Source organism: Hippocampus zosterae, chromosome 2 (genome assembly GCF_025434085.1).
Source record: "Hippocampus zosterae strain Florida chromosome 2, ASM2543408v3, whole genome shotgun sequence".
NCBI lineage: Eukaryota > Metazoa > Chordata > Actinopteri > Syngnathiformes > Syngnathidae > Hippocampus > Hippocampus zosterae.
The window spans coordinates 33,331,518-33,350,475 of record NC_067452.1 but is presented as its reverse complement, the minus strand read 5'-3'; the positions used below and the strand labels follow the sequence as shown (position 1 = coordinate 33,350,475).

Sequence of the window (18,958 nt, the reverse complement as noted above, 5' to 3'; positions counted from 1 at the left end):
TGGACATTGAAGCCATTTTATTCCCGGTACAAAGATGATGAATACAAGGATGAAGTTCAAGTTGACGGTAAATATCATATTTACCGACAATTTTGTCACATTGTCAATATTCTGTGTCACTCTTGCGCTTTTGTGTGTATCATACTCTGCGACAGGATTGGTACCGAGTCACGATTGTGACTGCCATAGTCTTGTTTTTTTTTTTGGAATTTGTCAGGTATCTCCAATTTGACACTCAGGAATAAACAAAAGGAGGAGACAGGAGACTCGATTCTGGTACCAGGAGGGAATGAGGAGAAGCGTTCGGTTTCAGTTCTCGGCACGTAACCCTCACGATCTCCCCCTTCACCTCCTCATTTATTGGGAAAACTACTACATAGGTGTGTCCAACCTAAAGGGTGGGGGCTGTTGAACACACACTGAACTTGTTTGACTATGTGTGTGTATGTGAGTGCAAATTACGTACATGTGTGCAATTTTCACAAAAAAATCACGTCGCAGCTGGTGTTGATGGCTCCATTCACTGTTCACCCTTGCTCACTGTTTAGTCTTAACACTTATCTCTTCCAAACCACTTCCTCGGAAAGGTGGTTGCGTCCCTAAACTTCCCCACAGTGCACCAAGCATTCTTGATTATAAAAGTGAGTATATAATGGAAAATGTATCTTTATTAAAAGCAGAAGCGTTCTTCATTGCAGGCATAGTCAATTAATGATTGCAAGCATAAGCGTTCTTCTTTGCAAGCATAATCAATTTATCATGTCAGGCATAAGCGAATGTATGATGACTAAAAATAATCAATCCAACAGAATTGATGTATTTTTTTTATCCTTTCATACATCACGATGAAGCATTAAAACCCCCACCAAGTCACCTCTAAGATATGGTTATCCTCCACCTGGTCATATTTTTGGGGGGCATCTATCTGTTGCTATTTGCAGGGAAAAAAAAATCCTATTCATGTTTGTTGTCAGGTTAGGCTTGGAGGTGCTACAGCCCTGTCAGAAATCTGTATAGCCCCTCAAGCATTTTATTTGATATTCTTAAATATATTTCAAAATTTCTCAACACCCCAATGTATCCGTCAAGCCTCCGTTTATCCCGAGAGAGAAAACAAATTCTGTGTCTGTTGGTTGCACTTTTTATGTTATTTTTTTTATCATGCACTGAGAAGGCACAAAAACCCCACCTAACTAGAACGATAAAAATAAAATGATCTCAAGGAAGTATGTCGAAAGGATCCGGCTTAATTCATAGACAAGTACGTCGAGGAGGAAATGTTTCGTCTGAGTTTATAGTGGAAGTTAGGAGAGTTTTCACATTGTAAGCCATTTAAAGGATAAATTGTGTTAAAAATATTCCATTGTTTTGGCATTATAATTTGTGATACAGTATATTTATGTTAATATTGTTTATTAGTTGCAGTTGTTGACAGCGGTAGTACTAAGGCCACTGTATTGGTTTGTGAAACATGACAGTGTTTCAGGAGCATCTGTACTGACTGTCCAGGTGCACCCCGTCGTACAGGCTAAGTTTGGTGGTCCCCCAGCTGAACACATTTCCCTGCACTGTGCTGTTCCCCTCACATGACATCTGGTTGCGAATATTCGCTGTGGTGAGCACATAGTCCCACACGTTCACGTCGGTGAGTTTTCCCACAAAGGAGTCGGTGTTGGAGATGCCCAGCAATCCGTCCTGGTCATTTCCAAGGATGAACAACCCGCCGGGGATGATTGTGTAACCGGTTTTTAGGTAGCGTCGCTCCCCCACCATGCCGTTGACCCACAGCTCGACACCACCAGTGCGGGACGTCCATGTGATGCAGTAGTTGACCCAGCTGTCAGACTTGACGTTGTACGGCAGGTTGACAAACTCATTGCCGATCCACAGGCCCACCTCCTTGGCGTCCCTGTCCTCGCTGATGGTGATCATCAGCTCGTTCTGGACGCCTTCGCTGGCGTAGAAGATGATGTTGTGCGTTCCCACCTTTTCAGGAAGGACATGCATACAGATGGTGAAGGAGTCGAGATCCATCGGATGGCTGAGGTGGGCCTTTGCGTAACTGCCCAAATTCTCCCACAGGAAGGTCAGCACCAGAGGAAACAAAGCTTGACGTTCTAATGAAAACAGAGAAAGACACCTCCTCTATTTTTACAGGTATTGCTGCTGGATCTGTTATTGAGCCAAGGCATTAGAAAAACCTCACGGCGCACCATCAAACAAAAATGTCCCAAAAGCATAACAACTACAGTCATGATCTCGTCTCAATTTACTCACAAATACCGTATTGGCCCGAATATAAGACGGTGTTTTTTGCATTGAAATAAGTGGGGGTCGTCTTATATTCGGGGTCTATATCGGTATACCCATTCACGACGCTAGATGGCGCCAGATATCATTGAAGCGAATGCTGAACTTGACTTCCCAGGCCAAAGTGAACCCCTGTCACGAAGAATAAAAATAAAAATAGCGGTAGCACAAAGAAGAAAAAAACAAAATAGCGGTAAGAAAGAAAAGAGAAGAAAATAATAGGAGAGATAACAGAAAATGGAGAAACGTAGCGACAATCTGGAGAAAAGTGGGTCGAAGATTGGCCAGGTTAACCGGCAGCTGAGGATAAGTTATGATATAATTTACATTTCAAAAACCAGAAACCATTCATTTACGAATGTGATTGCACTTTAGTTTAAATGTTCAGATATTAAGATTTGAATGAGGCAAAATAACATGCTTTTTCTCTCAAATATATTGTTATAATCATTTGTTTCAGATGTACTGTAATTATTTTCTGTATAAAAATTAATTTGGTGTTCAAAAAGTTTTTTTTCAAACTTGAGTCGTGAAAAAGAGGGCGTCGTCTTATAATCAGGGTCGTCTTATATTCGGGCCAATTCGGTATACTTATTCAGTGTGCAATCTCCAGTTGAAAACAAAGCTGTGAGTGCATGAATTTGTATGCAGCGATGGCTGCTTGAAAGTGCTCTATAAATACTGTTGACTTGACTTGACTTGACATGAATGGCAACAGGTGGATACACAGGTTCATCAAATCCTCTGCCATCTAGTAGTACAATTGTTCTGCCAGTCACGATGTGTTGTTGGCATGGATCGCAAATGGGCAAAATGGCAGTGGCCACAATTTATTTATTTTTACAACCCCCAAAAAGTTATTCAAAAAAGGTGATAAACATTCAATATACTGTACGTGTTTCGTGTAAAATGGGGAGAAATGGGTTGAAGAATCCCAGAAAAAAGCGGGAAAATCAAAAATATAAATACATATTTAAAAAGAAAGAAAGAAGGAAAAAGATCAAATGAAAAAAAATCTGCAGATATGGTAATCGGGGGCTGCCGATCTGAGAATGTGCAGGGGCCGTCTATAGTTTTAAATTGTAATATCACTAATCACCACTAGATGGCCCGTGACTATTGCTCCATCTTACCTGGCGAAGTGAATGCTGGCAAATAAAGTCAGCGCAAAGTTCAGTGATTATTTGTACCGTACGTTCACAATGTTGAGATTTTGCAGGGTTTATCATTGACGGCATAGCAGTGCACTGTCGAATGATGGGAAATGGATGGATTTTCCGATTGGTGTTTGTGCAGGTTACTTCCTGCTACATGGAGGATGCGGCAGAGCTGGGCTGTGCCATTATGATTCTGAGGGGTAGACTGGACTGTTGTTGCCGTAGTGACTCAAAGGTATTGTACGTTTCCAATATTTTCAACCTGCTAGCAGCAATCAGTTGTCACTTTGTGTGCTGTAAACTGGAAATAAATGAACTCACCATATTTGCTTGGCGGCGAGCTATGTCGTCCACCTAAGTATACACAGACAACATACAGTAGAACAGTAACGAGTTAACAGGAGTGCTTGGATTTTGATTCAGGCATGTACAACTTGTTGTATGACCAAAATGTCACTCACCTGAGTACATGTTTTTCCCAATAGACGTGATCAGGCCTTCAATTTTCCGCAGCTTGGATTCAATTTCATCTTGCCGGCAGAATGCTGGTGAATTGAAGGAACACGGCAAAAATTTGTCTCAATCTATTTTCAAATGAAAGTGTTGCAAAGTATACAGGACACGAAATACACACATCCTTTCCCAAGTCGAGGAAGGAAAGATGACTCCACCACTCGGTCATTTAGAGGCTGAGCAATGCGGTAGTCATCCCGCAGGGTCTTATTATAGATGTCCATCAGTGTGCTCTCGAGTTTTCTGATCTGGATGCAACAAAGACAAGGAGAGGCAGCTTAATTTATATCGTGCATTTCATACACAAGGTAACTCAATGTGCTTCACTTTACATTACAAAACAGCATTCACAGACAGAAGACAACATTTGAAAACGGAAACCTTTTGGGCATTTAAAAGCAAAGTAGAAGCATGAAAAAAGTAGTTGACTAAAATTACTAAAATCCCATACAGCGCAAGTGCATTTTTTAAAATAAAAATCTAGAAATGCTTTAGAAGACCATAATCATATGTTTGGGGAAAATAATGCATACGTTTTCGATTATAAAGCATTTTCACGTGGGGCTAACTTCAGTTTTGTGGCAGCTTATTTCATTTGCGTGCAGCAGAACAGCTAAATGCTGACGCTCCACATATTGTCCTGATTCTGCAAACCTCAGAACCCGAATGGGTTTATATTCCATGAGCATTCCAGTAATGTATTCAGAACCAAGATTATCCGGTGATTTATAGACCAAAAGCATAAATTTAAAATTATTCTATAGCTGACTGGGAGCCAATGTAAAGCCTTTAGGCTGGGCCTAAAACATTATGTTCTCATCTCTTTGTTTTGTTAAGAACCCGAGCTGCAACGTTCTGAATTTGCTGCAGCTGTTTGATGCTCTTCTGAGGGAGTCCAGTCAGAAGACAATAAAAGACGACAAAAAATACAGTTTGACACTGAGACAGCCTGTGACTCGATTTCTTATAAAGCTTTATAAGAAAAGATTCAAATCAATAAAAGATTACATTCAAATGCATTGTACTTGTAAGTTAAACACAACTGAACTCTACTTGAAAATGTACTTAAAAAATAGTTTTAGCCACTGTAACAAACACAAATTGAATTCAGTGATTCTTTTCACACACCGCTAGAGGGAGCGCATCCAGTAGGTGAACTCGTGTCTTCCAATTGAGCCTACCTGGTTATGCGAAAGGGTGATGGGTGTATCGAACACCGTCCAGAGGATGCTCTCATAGCAGGGCGGTGTGGTGAGTGAGCCCTTATACCTGAAGAAATGGTTGAGGTTCTCAGGGAGCATGGAGCGCACGTCGAGGCTGGAAATGTTCATGGATTGACCTGCCGCGGGTCATTTAGGACACATGGGACTCAAAAACGTCTTGTGAGTGCATGCCCGTGATACTTCTCATGATACTCACCTGCATATTTGATATTGGCAAGGTTGGAGATGAAGTCACTGTAGTAGGTGTTCTCAAAATGCCCATCCTGAAAGTTGAGTTAAATCAATCAATCAATCAATCAATCAATCAATCAATCAATCCCAAATGACTTTTGAGCGGGAGGCAGGGTACATCGCCAGACTGGTTGCCAGTCAATCACAGGGCACATTTACACCTATGGACATTTTAGAATGTTAAATTATCTTAATAGGCATCTTTTTGGAATACTGTATAGGAGCCAGATTATTCAGAGAAAACCCTCGCAAACTCAATATAGAAAGTCCAGGGCCGAAATTTGGATCCTGAAAGTTAGAACTGTACGGCAGATGTGCTGACCACAGACTGCCCAGCGTAGGAGGTAAGAGAGAAAAACAACAGAGTTGCACAATAGCAGTAAAAGTTACTTCATGACGCTGCTTGCAATGTGTATGTCCAACACGGTGACCTTTTCAACAAGAGAGTCACGATTAACTCTGCCTATTTTAAAGCACACACATTATCAGCTAGTCTTGTTCCTCCACTATAATTATTTCTAATTATTACCCACCACTCCTCCGCGTGGGCCATTCTTATCACATGGGATGATAAGGGCTTTGTTGCCATAGCGAAAGACACATCAACGCATTCTTTGGGTCACAATGTCTCTTGAACTACTTGAAATCTTATTACGGTAGGTTTATATTAGCTTAGATTAGCTTTTTCCTGTAGATAGATGTCGGTATCTTCCTGTAAATAAAAAGAAGAATGGCAAGACAATGACCGAGATGTGTTACGTGCAGGTGGTCAGTCAAAGAAGCAAAAAATAATACGTACATCATAGAAAAAGGCGAGTACTGCCAGACCGTCTGGTTTATCTATGGCTTCCATCAAGTTCTTGTACTTGTCTGAATTGTAATGGACAACGTGGAGCTGAAAGACAAGGGGGAACGGCCCCAAAAATAACAAGGGGACATTCTATTTCAGCACAGAAAAAAAAAGCACTATATGTAACATATAGTTAACATTATGTTATTTATAAATATTAAATTTATGCATATTTTATTTAATGAATCGTTTAATAAAAATAAGATAAGAAAACCTTTATTGTCTCACAATTGAGACATTTGCAAATAAATAATAAATTTGAACCAATAAATAAATAAATAATGCGTAAATACACAATAAATAAATAAATGCAAAAATGTTTAATGTATAGGTAAAAAAGATCTTATGTATTTTTTTATGTGTTGTACAACAAATTCCTTAGAATTTTTCCTAATGGTATGAATAAAAAAATGACTGGAAAAGAAACTGGAAAAAAAATTAATGCGCGGTGGGCCAGATTAACTAACAGAGTGGGTCCTACTTTGCCAGCCGCTGCTGTTATAGGCACTGTCACTTTGACAAATTGATGTTTTTGCAGCGTGCAGGATGTTTGCGTTTCACATCGCAAGCGCTGTCACCACTGAAGCGTGTGCTGCACAATGCCGCTGTCTGCCCGTTGCTTCTCTCAGTGGAGGTGTGCTGCATCTGAATCTTTTATTTGGTCTACCTCTGCCATATAGCGGATGCCGTCGATGGTGTGCTCTGCTCCGCTGGCCTCCAGGTCCATGCCACCCCAGTGAAGATGCATCTGAACAGCGGTGTATGTTCCCGGCAGGCCCTTTGTGATCTTCATGGTGGGTGGCAGTTCAATTTGGACTGATTGGGGAGTTGAAAAAAAAAGGTTAACTATTATTATAAGTACAACAGATGGAAGCAGTAGGGACAGTTGGTTTGTTTAGCTAAACCACTAACTTTCATGTGGGTTCCGTACACTAAAAGTCGGAATAATACATTTACAGATGTTGAAAAGAGAGAAAAGTATCGATTTTTGTTGTTCAGGAGCAGAACATTCTTATGAGCTCATCATTTGCTACTGTACTATCGACTTACCCGTATGTCCATTGTTGGACATGAGAAAAGTTCCTCTCTGAGCATCATATCCACTCAGCTCCAGCTGCAACATATCCGGATTGTGTCTCACGCGGCGCCTTTGGATGTCAATTGGGGACTGTTTTTTACCCCCACACGCCGGGTACTTGGTCGGCCAGTGCATCTGGTCCAAACCTCCCTCTATGAACATCAAATGTTAGTCATGAATGTACATTTTCTGCTTTGTCACAAAGTTGCCCCTTTTACATCTAGGACAATTGACAAGGCTACTTTTACACTCAGGAATATGGCACGTAACATACGTAGAATAGGCAAAAAGCAGCAGTTACGTGTGTTTATGCCGTTTTTTACTATACTGTATATAGATTAGACTACATCAGGAAAGTCTTAATAGCGCTTCACATTTTCCAGATTTTGCTGATAATTGAATATTATAGCTCATTTTCCACTTCAAAATTCTACACACAGCACAGCATTACAACAGTGTTATTATCCATCCATCCGTCCATCCATTTTCCAATCCGCTTTATTCTCACAAGGGTCGCGGCGAGTGTTGGAGCCTATCCCGGCCATCTTCGGGGAGTTGGCGGGGGACACCCTGAAATGGTTGCCAGCCAATCGTCGGGCACACAGAGACAAACAACCATCCACGCTCACACTCACACCTCGGGCCAATTTAGAGTGTTCAATCAGCCTACCATGCATGTTTTTGGAATGTGGGAGGAAACCCGAGTACCCGGAGAAAACCCACGCAGGCCCGGGAGGAACAAGCAAAAAGGCCGGGATCTAACCTACAACCTCACAGTGCAGGGGTCCCGGGTTCAATATTTCATGGTATGATATCATCGTAGCGTTAACTTTGACATTTTCCAGCCAAATATCCTTAACTTTTTGTGAGCAATGTATGTCAGGTTTGGGGATGCAAAATATGTTTGCTTGACGCCTTATGCCAAGTCATCAAGGGATTCATACAATACAATACAATACAATACAATACAATACATGCTGATTTATATAGCGCTTTCACAACAGCGGCAGCTGTAACAAAGCGCTTAACAAAACAGTTAACATAACGTAAAATAATAAACACAACACATAACATAAAACACGGACAGTTGTGCAGTCCTAACCACTTTTCCGTCACACGCTTTGTTGTTTGAAGCAGTTTGAGATGAAAGAGGAGAGAATCAAAGTGTCCTTTAACCAGTGGATCAGAGACGTCATGCTCAAAATGTGCACACGTCGGCTACAAGCTAAGTTTCTAAGTCAACAAGAAGCTGTAGCATCCATTGACGAAAAAAGAGATTGGTTCACTTCTCCTGTGCCATGGAAATCCATTTCAATTCCAAGCAGCGACTCTCGGTTCCAAATACGCATCGGCGCTCTGCGCCAACGCTCCTCTCTCCTCAAATAACAATTATAATAATAATAATTAAATGATGTGAAGGAAAATTGTAAATAGTACTGCGATTTATCCATTTGTGTTCATATTGAATTTAATTGAAAGATGTTTGTTGTTTTTTTTCTCTTTCTCCTTTCTTCTTTCTACATACATTCTTGCTGCTGAAGGCTGTAAATTTCCCCAGTGTGGGACGAATAAAGGATATCTTATCTTATCTTATCCTATCCTCAACTTCAGCAGCCATCCATCCAGTTGCACCAACGCCGACAGTCCAACAGCGCCGACATCTCCACTGAACAAAACGGGGTTGTGAAAAATGCTGCCCATTACAGGCGCAAAAAACACAAGCGCCCCAGGTCTGTCCAGCACCGACAGTCAATGGCGCCGACATTCCTCCCCAATGAAAATTTGTGCTGGCACAGGCGTGCTGCCGAGAAGACGCAACCACCAAGCCCAGATACTTCTCTTTTGACGAATGTTGTGGCCAAAAAACGCTGAAAACAGTCCATATCAGGTCCACACGATGAAACAACAAACAACATGTTGACAAAACAAAAGACGAAAACAACAAAAAAGAACAAAAAAAGCAAGGCTCTTGAAGAGCACTTGCCGAAGGCTGCCTACTCGGGCGGCATCTTGGAAAAAAATTAATAAATAATCAGGGAGTCACTCTGTGTGCACAGTTATGGGATGTTTGTTCTCTTTTTTTCTTCTCAAGAAAAATCAAACAAGTTACAGTCAGAGCCAGGACTTGCCCAACAGATTTCTGTTGCAACTCATCATTGTTTCATAGCAGTGTAACAAACCAGATGGTTGCTATACATTTTCCGTATCTAAGGAGTCATTATTGTGAACATTATGATTATGCTCATTATTGTGTTCAGAATTGTATTAATAATCCTTATTATTATTATACAAGCAGTTGAAAGCATCCGACTTCAGGCTTCACACATCAATTTCGGAGGTACCAAATGTACCCCTCCTCCCCACACACACCGATCCCCATCCGCCTTCTTTCCTTCATCACTTCACCTTAGCTGGGGGTCGGCAAACGGCGGCTCTTTAGCCCAAGTGCCCCCCCCCCCCCCGGAGGTTTTTCAAAATGGTTGAAAATGAAAAAAGATGGGGGGAGGGAAATATATATTTTACTTTTAATATGGTTTCTGTAGAAGGACAAACATAGCACAAACATTCCTAACGTTTTCCAATTACGGTATGTAAAATGTATCGAATAAATATTCAATTACAACATTTCAGAACAGTTCTGTCCTGGGTTGCTCCCTTGACACTCTGGAGGAGGTGGACAACAGAAGGATGCTAACTAAGCTAAAAGCTATGATGGCCAGTCCCTCCCACCAACTCCAGCCCGCCCCGACAGCACTTGGTAGCTCCTTCAGCCACAGACTGTTACACCCGCGCTGCAAGAAGGAGAGATACCGACGGCTCGTACCTACCGACTGCTGTCAGGCTGCTGAATAAAAATAACAATAATAATAATTAAATGATGTGAAAGACAATTGTAAATAGCACTGCGATTTATCCATTGTGTGTTCATATTGCACTTAATTGAACGGTGTTTGTTGTTTTTTTTTTCTTCTTTCTTCTTTCTATCTACATTCTTGCTGCTGGAGGCTGTAAATTTCCCCAGTGTGGGACAAATAAAGATTATCTTATCTTATCTTATCTTATTTCTGTTAAGGACGATTTGCGTCATAGCCTGCGACACACGTTACGATTAGCAGGGCGGGATGCCAGGCAGGTGTCTGTTGCTAAAAAAACAAAAACAAAAAAACGGCGTTTCATGTACAATTATTCACCGAAGGTCGTGGCAAAGAATGGGGATCTGGAGGGTGGAGTGAAAGGTATTTGTTTTTTGGCCCCATATGCCTTTTTCAACATTTTGGGTAGCCGACTCCTGCCTTAGCTCTAAAGTGAATATGTCAAATGAACAACAGCCTACCTTGGTATGTCCAGTGTATGGCGCCATGAGGGATCCCTGAGGGGACGACACCGACCCAAAAAACAGCGAGCAACACGCAGTCTCGTAGCATCGCTGCGTCTCTGATGACTCCTCGCACGACTATGACACCTCGAATGAGGACTGCGTTCCACTTTTCAAGTGAGAGGATTAAATAAAGTGCTTCAACCTCTGCAGAAACCGCCCCATAGGCAGGCCCCCCCCCCAGGGACCGCACTGGGCGTAGTCAAATTTGAATAATAGTTAGGTAACAGCATCAGAATAGAAGGATATGCGTGATAAGTCTAATTATTATTCTCACCTTCTAAAATAGATCAAAACGAACCGACAAAGCTTTCATAATGTAAGAAAGCACGTGTCCGTATCAGCAATTTTATCATTAGTGAGTGAAATGTGTTTATCTTTTCAAAGTGTTAAAATTTAACGAGTTGGCTGGAGTAATTATTAAATGGGGTTAATATATGATTAAGACGATCTTGTTGGCAATACTTCAGCACTTATAGAACATCTCAAAAAATACTCTCGTCAAGGGTGTCCTGTCTTTGCCCATCTCCATATGTATTTGATATCGAAGTTCAATTGAGCTCTTTGCAATAATAATCCAGCAAAATACACAACGCAGGCAAGACAGAATTGACCTTTATGAAAACCAAATAACTTTTTTGTTGTGTAACGCATCTAAGCCAATTCCAGTATTGCTACATCCAGACCTTTGATAAAATCGAAAATCTTTGGTGACAATTAGCAAGTCTTTTATTTCCAGATGTGTGTTGAGAGACGACTGTAATTTGTTCAATGAATGTGCTTCGGACTCAAAAGACGCATGTCAAATCATCTTTCCCCCATTGTAATGAATAGAAATGCCATTGATCCATTCTAGTCCCTCACTCGCCCAAAACACAATTTTGTAATGTCTTTTTCAAAGCGCAAATGACACTCAATACAGTGCTGTTTTTATATATATAAGAACATAATTACATTGAAATAATTAAGCTCTTTGTGCATCATGATTTGGTGTTCCCAACAGCAGTACAATACAGTCATGTAGATGAACGAAGTTTTTGCACAACTACTGCAAGAGGCTCAATAATTTGCAATAATATTAGTTGCAATAAATTTGCAATAATATTAGTTGTTTTTTGCAGAGGATAAAGAATATATGTCCATGAATATCGTTAGACTGTCTCTGTACAAGTGTTGCTCCACTATTTCTGTTCAAATATAAGTTCCTAAAAGTTTCATATAACACTGCCACAAAGATGCTAAATTATAGCCCATCTATGGCATTTCCCATTATTCGTGAGCATCGCATCGGCAAATTATGGAATTGTTTTAATTTGTAAATTTATGTTGACAAACACTAAGTATGAGTGGCAATGAACCGCTTTTAGTCTCTTTTTTAACGTTTTGTTTGCTATATAAAACTGTTGGTTGTTGTGAAGTAAGTCAAGTTGAATTAATTGGCACCCTACAGTGATTGCGTCTCAAAATTTTGCTTGCAAAAAAAAAAACAGTCAAATGGCAGCTTTCTCAAAAATCTTTGGGTCGCTCTTAACTGTGGATGCAAGTCCATTCATGTATATTGTCACTTGGCACATACTCATGCAGTTGATTTTGAAGTTTACAGTTGACTTCAAGTGACAACACGAGTTAATAAATATGTACGCACACCCACAGGAGAACTGGCAGCGAACAATGTGATAGCCTGCTAGTTAGAGCACGTCCGATACCTCCACCTCAGATGCCAGACTTGTGAGTGTGCTGAGGAAGAGCAAATAGAAAGAGCATTTTAGGAATATTCTTTTATTGTCTAGACCAGGGGTGCCCATTAGTTACATCCTGATCTACAGGTCCCAAGTAGATCCGAGGAGTGTCGAGGAGAAAAAACAAACAAACAACCATTTGTGTGTCTTTGTACATGTTAATAATATATATTTTTGTGTTGATGTACACTGCACCCTAATCATCTTATCAGTCTCATTTTCACCCAAAAAATATTTAAAAATAAAATAAAGCAGGTAAATCTTGAATTTACGGTGGCGCGTGATTACGTCACCGGAAGTTGTTAGCTCTCAGCAGTCTGCGATTGCAGCTTGTCTTGTCTTTTGTCTTTTATCGTCATTATTCTCATTCAGAGTTTGCTTCGTGTACAATTCACCGAGGGCACGAGCAAAGAATAGGAATCTAGGAAGGCCCAGGGAAGCAATTTAAAACAGTACGTGTGAGCTACGATAGTTAACAGGCTGCAAAAGTGCGCCGCATGCCTCAGTTTCAGGCTGTTTCTCATCAGGATGTGTGTGTGTGTGTGTGTGTGTGTGTGTGTGTGTGTGTGTGTGTGTGTGTGTGTGTGTGTGTGTGTGCGTGCGTGCGTGCGTGCGTGTCGGTAAGGGTAGATCCCAAGAGGTTAGTTGATCGAAAAGTAGATCTTCGATCCAAAAAGTTTGAGCACCCCTGGTTTAGACAGAGTCATGTTTATTAAAAATGCTTCCTAAGCTAATTATCCTTGCACAGCACAAGCTTCACCTCCCTTCACCTTGTTGAATTGTCAACAAAAATCTGATGCGGTTGCCTGATGCCCTCAAGATGTTTGTACTATTCATTCATTCATTCATCTTCCGAGCCGCTTGATCCTCACTAGGGCCGCGGGGGGTGCTGGAGCCTATCCCAGCTGTCTTCGGGCAGTAGGCGGGGGACACCCTGAATCGGTTGCCAGCCAATCGCAGGGCACACAGAAACGAACAACCATCCACGCTCACACTCACACCCAGGGACAATTTAGAGCGTTCAATCAGCCTGCCACGCATGTTTTTGGAATGTGGGAGGAAACCGGAGCACCCGCAGAAAACCCACGCAGGCCCGGGGAGAACATGCAAACTCTACACAGGGAGGCCAGAGCTGGAATCGAACCCGGCACCTCTGCACTGTGAAGTCGACGTGCTAACCACTGGGCTACCGGGCCGCCATGTTTGTACTAAAGATTAAGTATAAAATAGCTCTGGCATCTTGAACACCGCTATTATTTCAAGAAGCAAATTGTAGAGGGTCCAATAAATTGAAAGCTGGGAACACTGCCGAGTGCTTTGAATGAGCAAGAGTGTAAAAAATGACAGGTTACCATTTGGCAAGACCTTTAATGCCTTAATTCAGGACACTGCGAGTTGATGGGGCAAGCACAAGAAGTTTCTGCACTTAGCCAAGAAGTACTTGATGAAAGATACTAGATTCCAGTGACCACAACTTCATTGTAAGGCACAGGTTCCCCAATATTTGTAGCTTCGATCCTCCCCACTGAAAAAATTTAGAGCACGAGTCCACCATTTACATCCATCCATCCATTTTCTGGTCCGCTTTATCCTCACAGGGGTCGCAAGGTATGCTGCTTCGATCACCCCTCCACCCCATTTACATTCAGATAGCAAATTACATTTGGAAAGAACACAATGGAAATCAATACAACAAAACAAACATATTTCAACAAGTAGTTGCCAGGGTATCAGTTTACTCAACCATCTACTGCAGGGATGGTCAAAACGAAAAGCTGAAGGGCGCCAGAATTTTTTTTGGGGGGTGGGGCACATCGAACTACTTCAACTGAGAGGCTATTAAAAACCATCAACACGTTCATGATATTTTGAATTGCAATGGAGTTCAAATAGGATCTGCAATGAATATTTCATCATCCGAGATAATAAAAATTACCCCTTTTTTTAATGACAAAATAGATGCCAAGTGCAAACTGTTCCTCATAGCCCAGGCTTGCTTGCCAGTCAGTCATAGGACAGTGCCGTGTGCCCCTAGGGCACAATAAACAAATGAACATTCACAATTGCATTCACACAGACATACAATTTAGCAGCTTTGATTAACATAATGCACATGTTTTTGGAATGTGGCAGAACGCTAGTGTGCCCAGAGAAAATGCATGAAATCACGGGGAGGGCATGCAAACTGCACACAGGAGGGCCAGAGTTGAAATTCTCAGAACTTCTGAAGTGTAACTAACAACACCAGTTCAAAAAGGAATTGGAAGAAGTAACACTTACCCTAATTAAATCCTTCCTCTGTTTAACATAAAAAGATGAAGGCCCTTACATCCTGCTTAAAACTCTTAAACAAAGTGATCATTTTCCCAGGTTGGTAAGCTGTGCACCAGGCAATACTGAAAGGTTGAAATAAAAGTTTGTGGTTTAACGACAACTCATTGCTAGAGGTCTCATATGGCCTGCACGTGTCTACATGTGTGCATGTGTGTGTGTGTTTATACTGTATGTGGAAAGTGTCGATTGAATCACAAAATGATCAAACAGCACACCTTGATTTAAGACCCTCACAATTGAACTGGAAGCTTGTGGCCTCTCTGATTGATTCCAGTTGTTTTTCAGTTCTGTTTGTTGCTTATTGTCTAAAGCAAATATGGGCAAACCTTTTAGCTCAATTTTGTTTTTAAAACAAACGGGTTGAGTGGAGACCAGACAGCTGGCATGGGCTCAAGTACTCCAGTGAATCGGATTATGGAGGAATGAACGATAAAATACAATTTAGCTAACCACTTAGGTGATAAAAAAAGCCCTGATTCATGCAACAAATATCACATGAATCTATAAAATAAAATGCTCTTTGGGCAGATTAAAGAACAGAGCGGACCATATTCGCCCCATGAGCCATACTTTGTCCACCGCTGAGCTAACCACTGATAAACAGCAATATTTGGACAGCATGAAAGCTAACAGATTTAATGATGCTATGCGCATGCCAGGAGATGTTCACTGTGTCCTCAGAAAATCACACGGTTTGTCTTGACCCGGAGGACAATCATAGTATTTAAACAGTCTGGTACTTTAACGTTGTTACTGAGAAAGGTCATTTCAGGTCATTCAGTGTCACACATAGAATTAAAGCTGTGTAGTGGTCACTTCAAAAAAAATAAAAAAAGGACTGTGACGAGTGCTGCAGTGAAACCGCCACACTTAAATGCCACAAAAGATGAAGAGGTGAGACGCAGGCTAATCTTGCTATACATTAGCTCACTAAGCCTTTAAAGCAGTGACTCCCCAATTGAGTTTGCAGGCTCCCTCAAATTGCAAATGAAAAAAAAAATCACTGACTCAATAGAGTTCAGTTGTATTTACCTTTTAAGTTCAATACATTTTCTTTTAATTTTTAAAGGGGAGGTCATGTCAAAAAGTTTTTTTATAATTTCTACTTTTATAAAATGTCTTTATAATAAATTGTTCTATGAGCCCCCAAATACTCTAAAGATGATATTCTGAGTCATACTGTGTTTGTGGAACATGAATTAAATTAAGGGAACTGCAAAATTGTCACTTGTTGTTGACTAAAAATGGCATCACGGTACCAAAGGGCTCAGGTAATGACCAATCGTGGCTCACGGGAATTCTGGGTTTGGTCATGTGACATTCACAAGCTGAGCCCTTAGGCTTTGTGGTGTCGTTTTCAGGCGACAAGTGGCAGTGCAATGCAAAATGCCGGTGGCCTCAGATGGCTTTTTCTGTTCAATTCATATTCCACAAACACAATGATAATCACAAAACCATATTTAGACTGGTATAGATCTATCTATCTATCTATCTATCTTTCTAGCTATCTATCTATCTGGCTTGCAAAAAAAATGCAGGTTGCTACTTTTGTTATGGTGTGTTGTTGAAACAGCTAATAGTTCAAGTCAGAGTATATGAACATGACTTGTTGTTGTCTTAACACTTCGCATCACAAAAGCCGATGGGCGTTTTAAGTTCACCCACACCCTGAGATCACATTTAGGTCATTAAAGCAGAAGGAGTGAGGAATTTTCAAAAAGCAGGCAATGTTTGTGTGTGCATGACTTGTACTTGGTGAGGCACCACACCCCGACATCTAACCAAATATAAAACAGATTGAGACTGACAAATGGCAAAACATATTTTATGGCCACGAAACAGCCTACCTCACTCTGTCTGTGGATATGCATAGGCAGATTTGTGATTGCTTTTCAACTGTGGGTGACATTAGCAGTTCCAGGAACATTTGTTCAAGGATCAGCCACATGAAACGGGTAAACAAATGGGTCGTGAACGTTCACTCACACATCCATGTTGCTTTATGGTGATGACCCACTGTATCACACCAGTGAAGAAGATCCAAAGCATTTTGCAGATTGATGGTAAAAGTAACACGTCCGGCCACCACTGAGCTGATTCAGTTTCATCAAATTACTCAATTTCTTTTCTACTAGCAAATTACTGAAACACTAAAAATGTCCAGGATTTGCTTCATGATAAAACAAATGAAGGAGAAAAATAATCTCAATATGTACAGGTATTATGTTTATGCTTGTGAATATTTTCATTCATCCAGGTCATTTCATTCTCAGGGCTCAGAACTGATCACAACTGGATAGTTGTGGTTGTCTGAGAAGATGTTTCGCTTGTCATCCACGCAGGCTTCATCGATTCATGCATCAGGCTAAGTAGGCTAGCTTAGACAGCACCAAAAAATAAAAATAAATGACTGCAAATCAATAACATTATACAAAGGCTAGTTATATGAAAATTAAAACATAATTTTTAATATTTGTCTTTCGACATCATGACATCTTGGAAAATTGACAGACTTTGTTACTAGCATTAACATTTTTAAAGGCTTATTTGTTCTCGTAACATTGCAATTTCTTTCTCGGAAAATAGGAAATCTATTCATTCCTTTGGCATTTTGGGGTACAGATGGTCGTTATGTTGATTTGGTATTAGGATTAGAAAAAAACGTCTCCTTTATAATGAGTCTCTGGGCCCAGAATGTTTGCGAACCCATGTTCTAGTTGGATTTCTCTTTTCAACGTTTGCGTCACTGAGAGCAATCGGACTGCAGATGGCGCAGTCACACAAAGACCAGTATGAGCATGAGCATTATTGCAGCAGTCACAATCAACGATTTTTTTCTATACCATTTAAAAAAATGTTATTATTATTTGGACAATTTTCGTTGTCGTCATTCTTTCCCCACTTATACATGTTTAAAAATAAATACAGAATGGAATGAGACATTTTCCAAATTGAACTCATCCTTCCATATTTCACTTTGTTCGGCCTATTCACACTATTTCCACTTCACAGTGTCAGCTCATTCAGGACATTGTCAGGACTATTACCATGACCCAAATCCCCAAATTTTCACAATAAAGTTCACTGATTAAAATATTTTACATATTTACTTCGTCCCTCCACATAGCTTGACCGTTCGATTCCTGTGTGGTGTTTGCATGTTCTCCCCGTGCCTGAGTGAGTTTTCTGCGGTTACTCCGGTTTCCTCCCACATAGCAGAAACACATACCTTTCAACTCATACGGTTTAGCCATAGTTCATACGGATTTTGTGGTGAATCTTACGTATACACTTCGAGGGAAAGGAAGTGTCATTGCCACTCCAAACGTGACCACAATAGACACGTGATCAACTGCTGCGTCAGAGAACCCCTCCCCAAGCCCCCTGCTTCTCTGCACGTCCTCGTCCTGCGTCGCCTCCCTGCACGTAGCACTTTGAGCCAGAAAAGTAATATAAACTACAATTCCCATGATTCACCAGGAACAAAATCGTTCTGGTAGAAACCAGGTCAAGTGTATTGGCCACCTTACTGCTAAACGTCAGCGCCTCCGCCATATTGGATGTGGTAGAGGTTCATTTAACTGATTTTCATGAATCAATTTGATACTCAGCAATTTATATAAATTTAGCTGCTGATAATCACAATCACTTGAGTACCATTCTGACTGCTTTCTTATAAAAATGAGAGAACTTAGAATGAGAAAAGTTAATGAAGCAACCCACAACCATCAGAATATTGGCGTTACTTCAGGGCAATTTAGTTCAATCGGAAATACTTCTTTGTTTTTTTTCTTCATTAAAGTTTGGGAATAATGAAAAAAGTAAAAAAATTGGGACATGCTGAAAATAGTTCCCAAGATGTGATGAATGATCGCAACAGTTATAAAATTTTGAAAAAGGAGGGTGAGTTAAATTAGGAAAATGTCCCTCACGGCCCAAATGGGGGTAATGTGTTAATTTTAAAAAAGGGAACCTTTACTTGTAACGGAATAATAAGGCATCCTCACCGAGCTCATCACTTAGACATGTCCACTAAGGAGGCACCGTCGACGCACAGTTGAGCGCGAAAGGTGGTATCTAGTTAGAACCGTCTCGCTCGTCATCAGATCACGTTCGTTACTCGCGCATCTTCGAAACACCCTCCATG

General features: G+C 40.8%; 1 protein-coding gene across 2 annotated transcripts; it reads right to left on the bottom strand.

Moving 5' to 3' along the window:
- ca6 (carbonic anhydrase VI) lies at positions 1-18,956 on the bottom strand. Of its 2 annotated transcripts, none has more exons than XM_052058469.1 (10): positions 18,819-18,956; positions 7,335-7,514; positions 6,952-7,100; positions 6,234-6,329; positions 5,400-5,466; positions 5,162-5,319; positions 4,102-4,228; positions 3,929-4,012; positions 3,789-3,821; positions 1-2,117 (listed from the first exon to the last, which is right to left on the bottom strand). In XM_052058469.1, the coding sequence occupies exons 2-10, from the start codon at positions 7,495-7,497 to the stop codon at positions 1,483-1,485; spliced, it is 1,512 nt and encodes a 503-aa protein (XP_051914429.1). In that variant the 5' UTR covers positions 7,498-7,514; positions 18,819-18,956; the 3' UTR covers positions 1-1,482. The 2 variants fall into 2 exon arrangements, with proteins under 2 accessions (XP_051914429.1, XP_051914427.1); XM_052058467.1 differs by lacking the exon at positions 18,819-18,956 and adding an exon at positions 10,697-10,907.
- Positions 18,957-18,958: the final 2 nt, after the last annotated feature.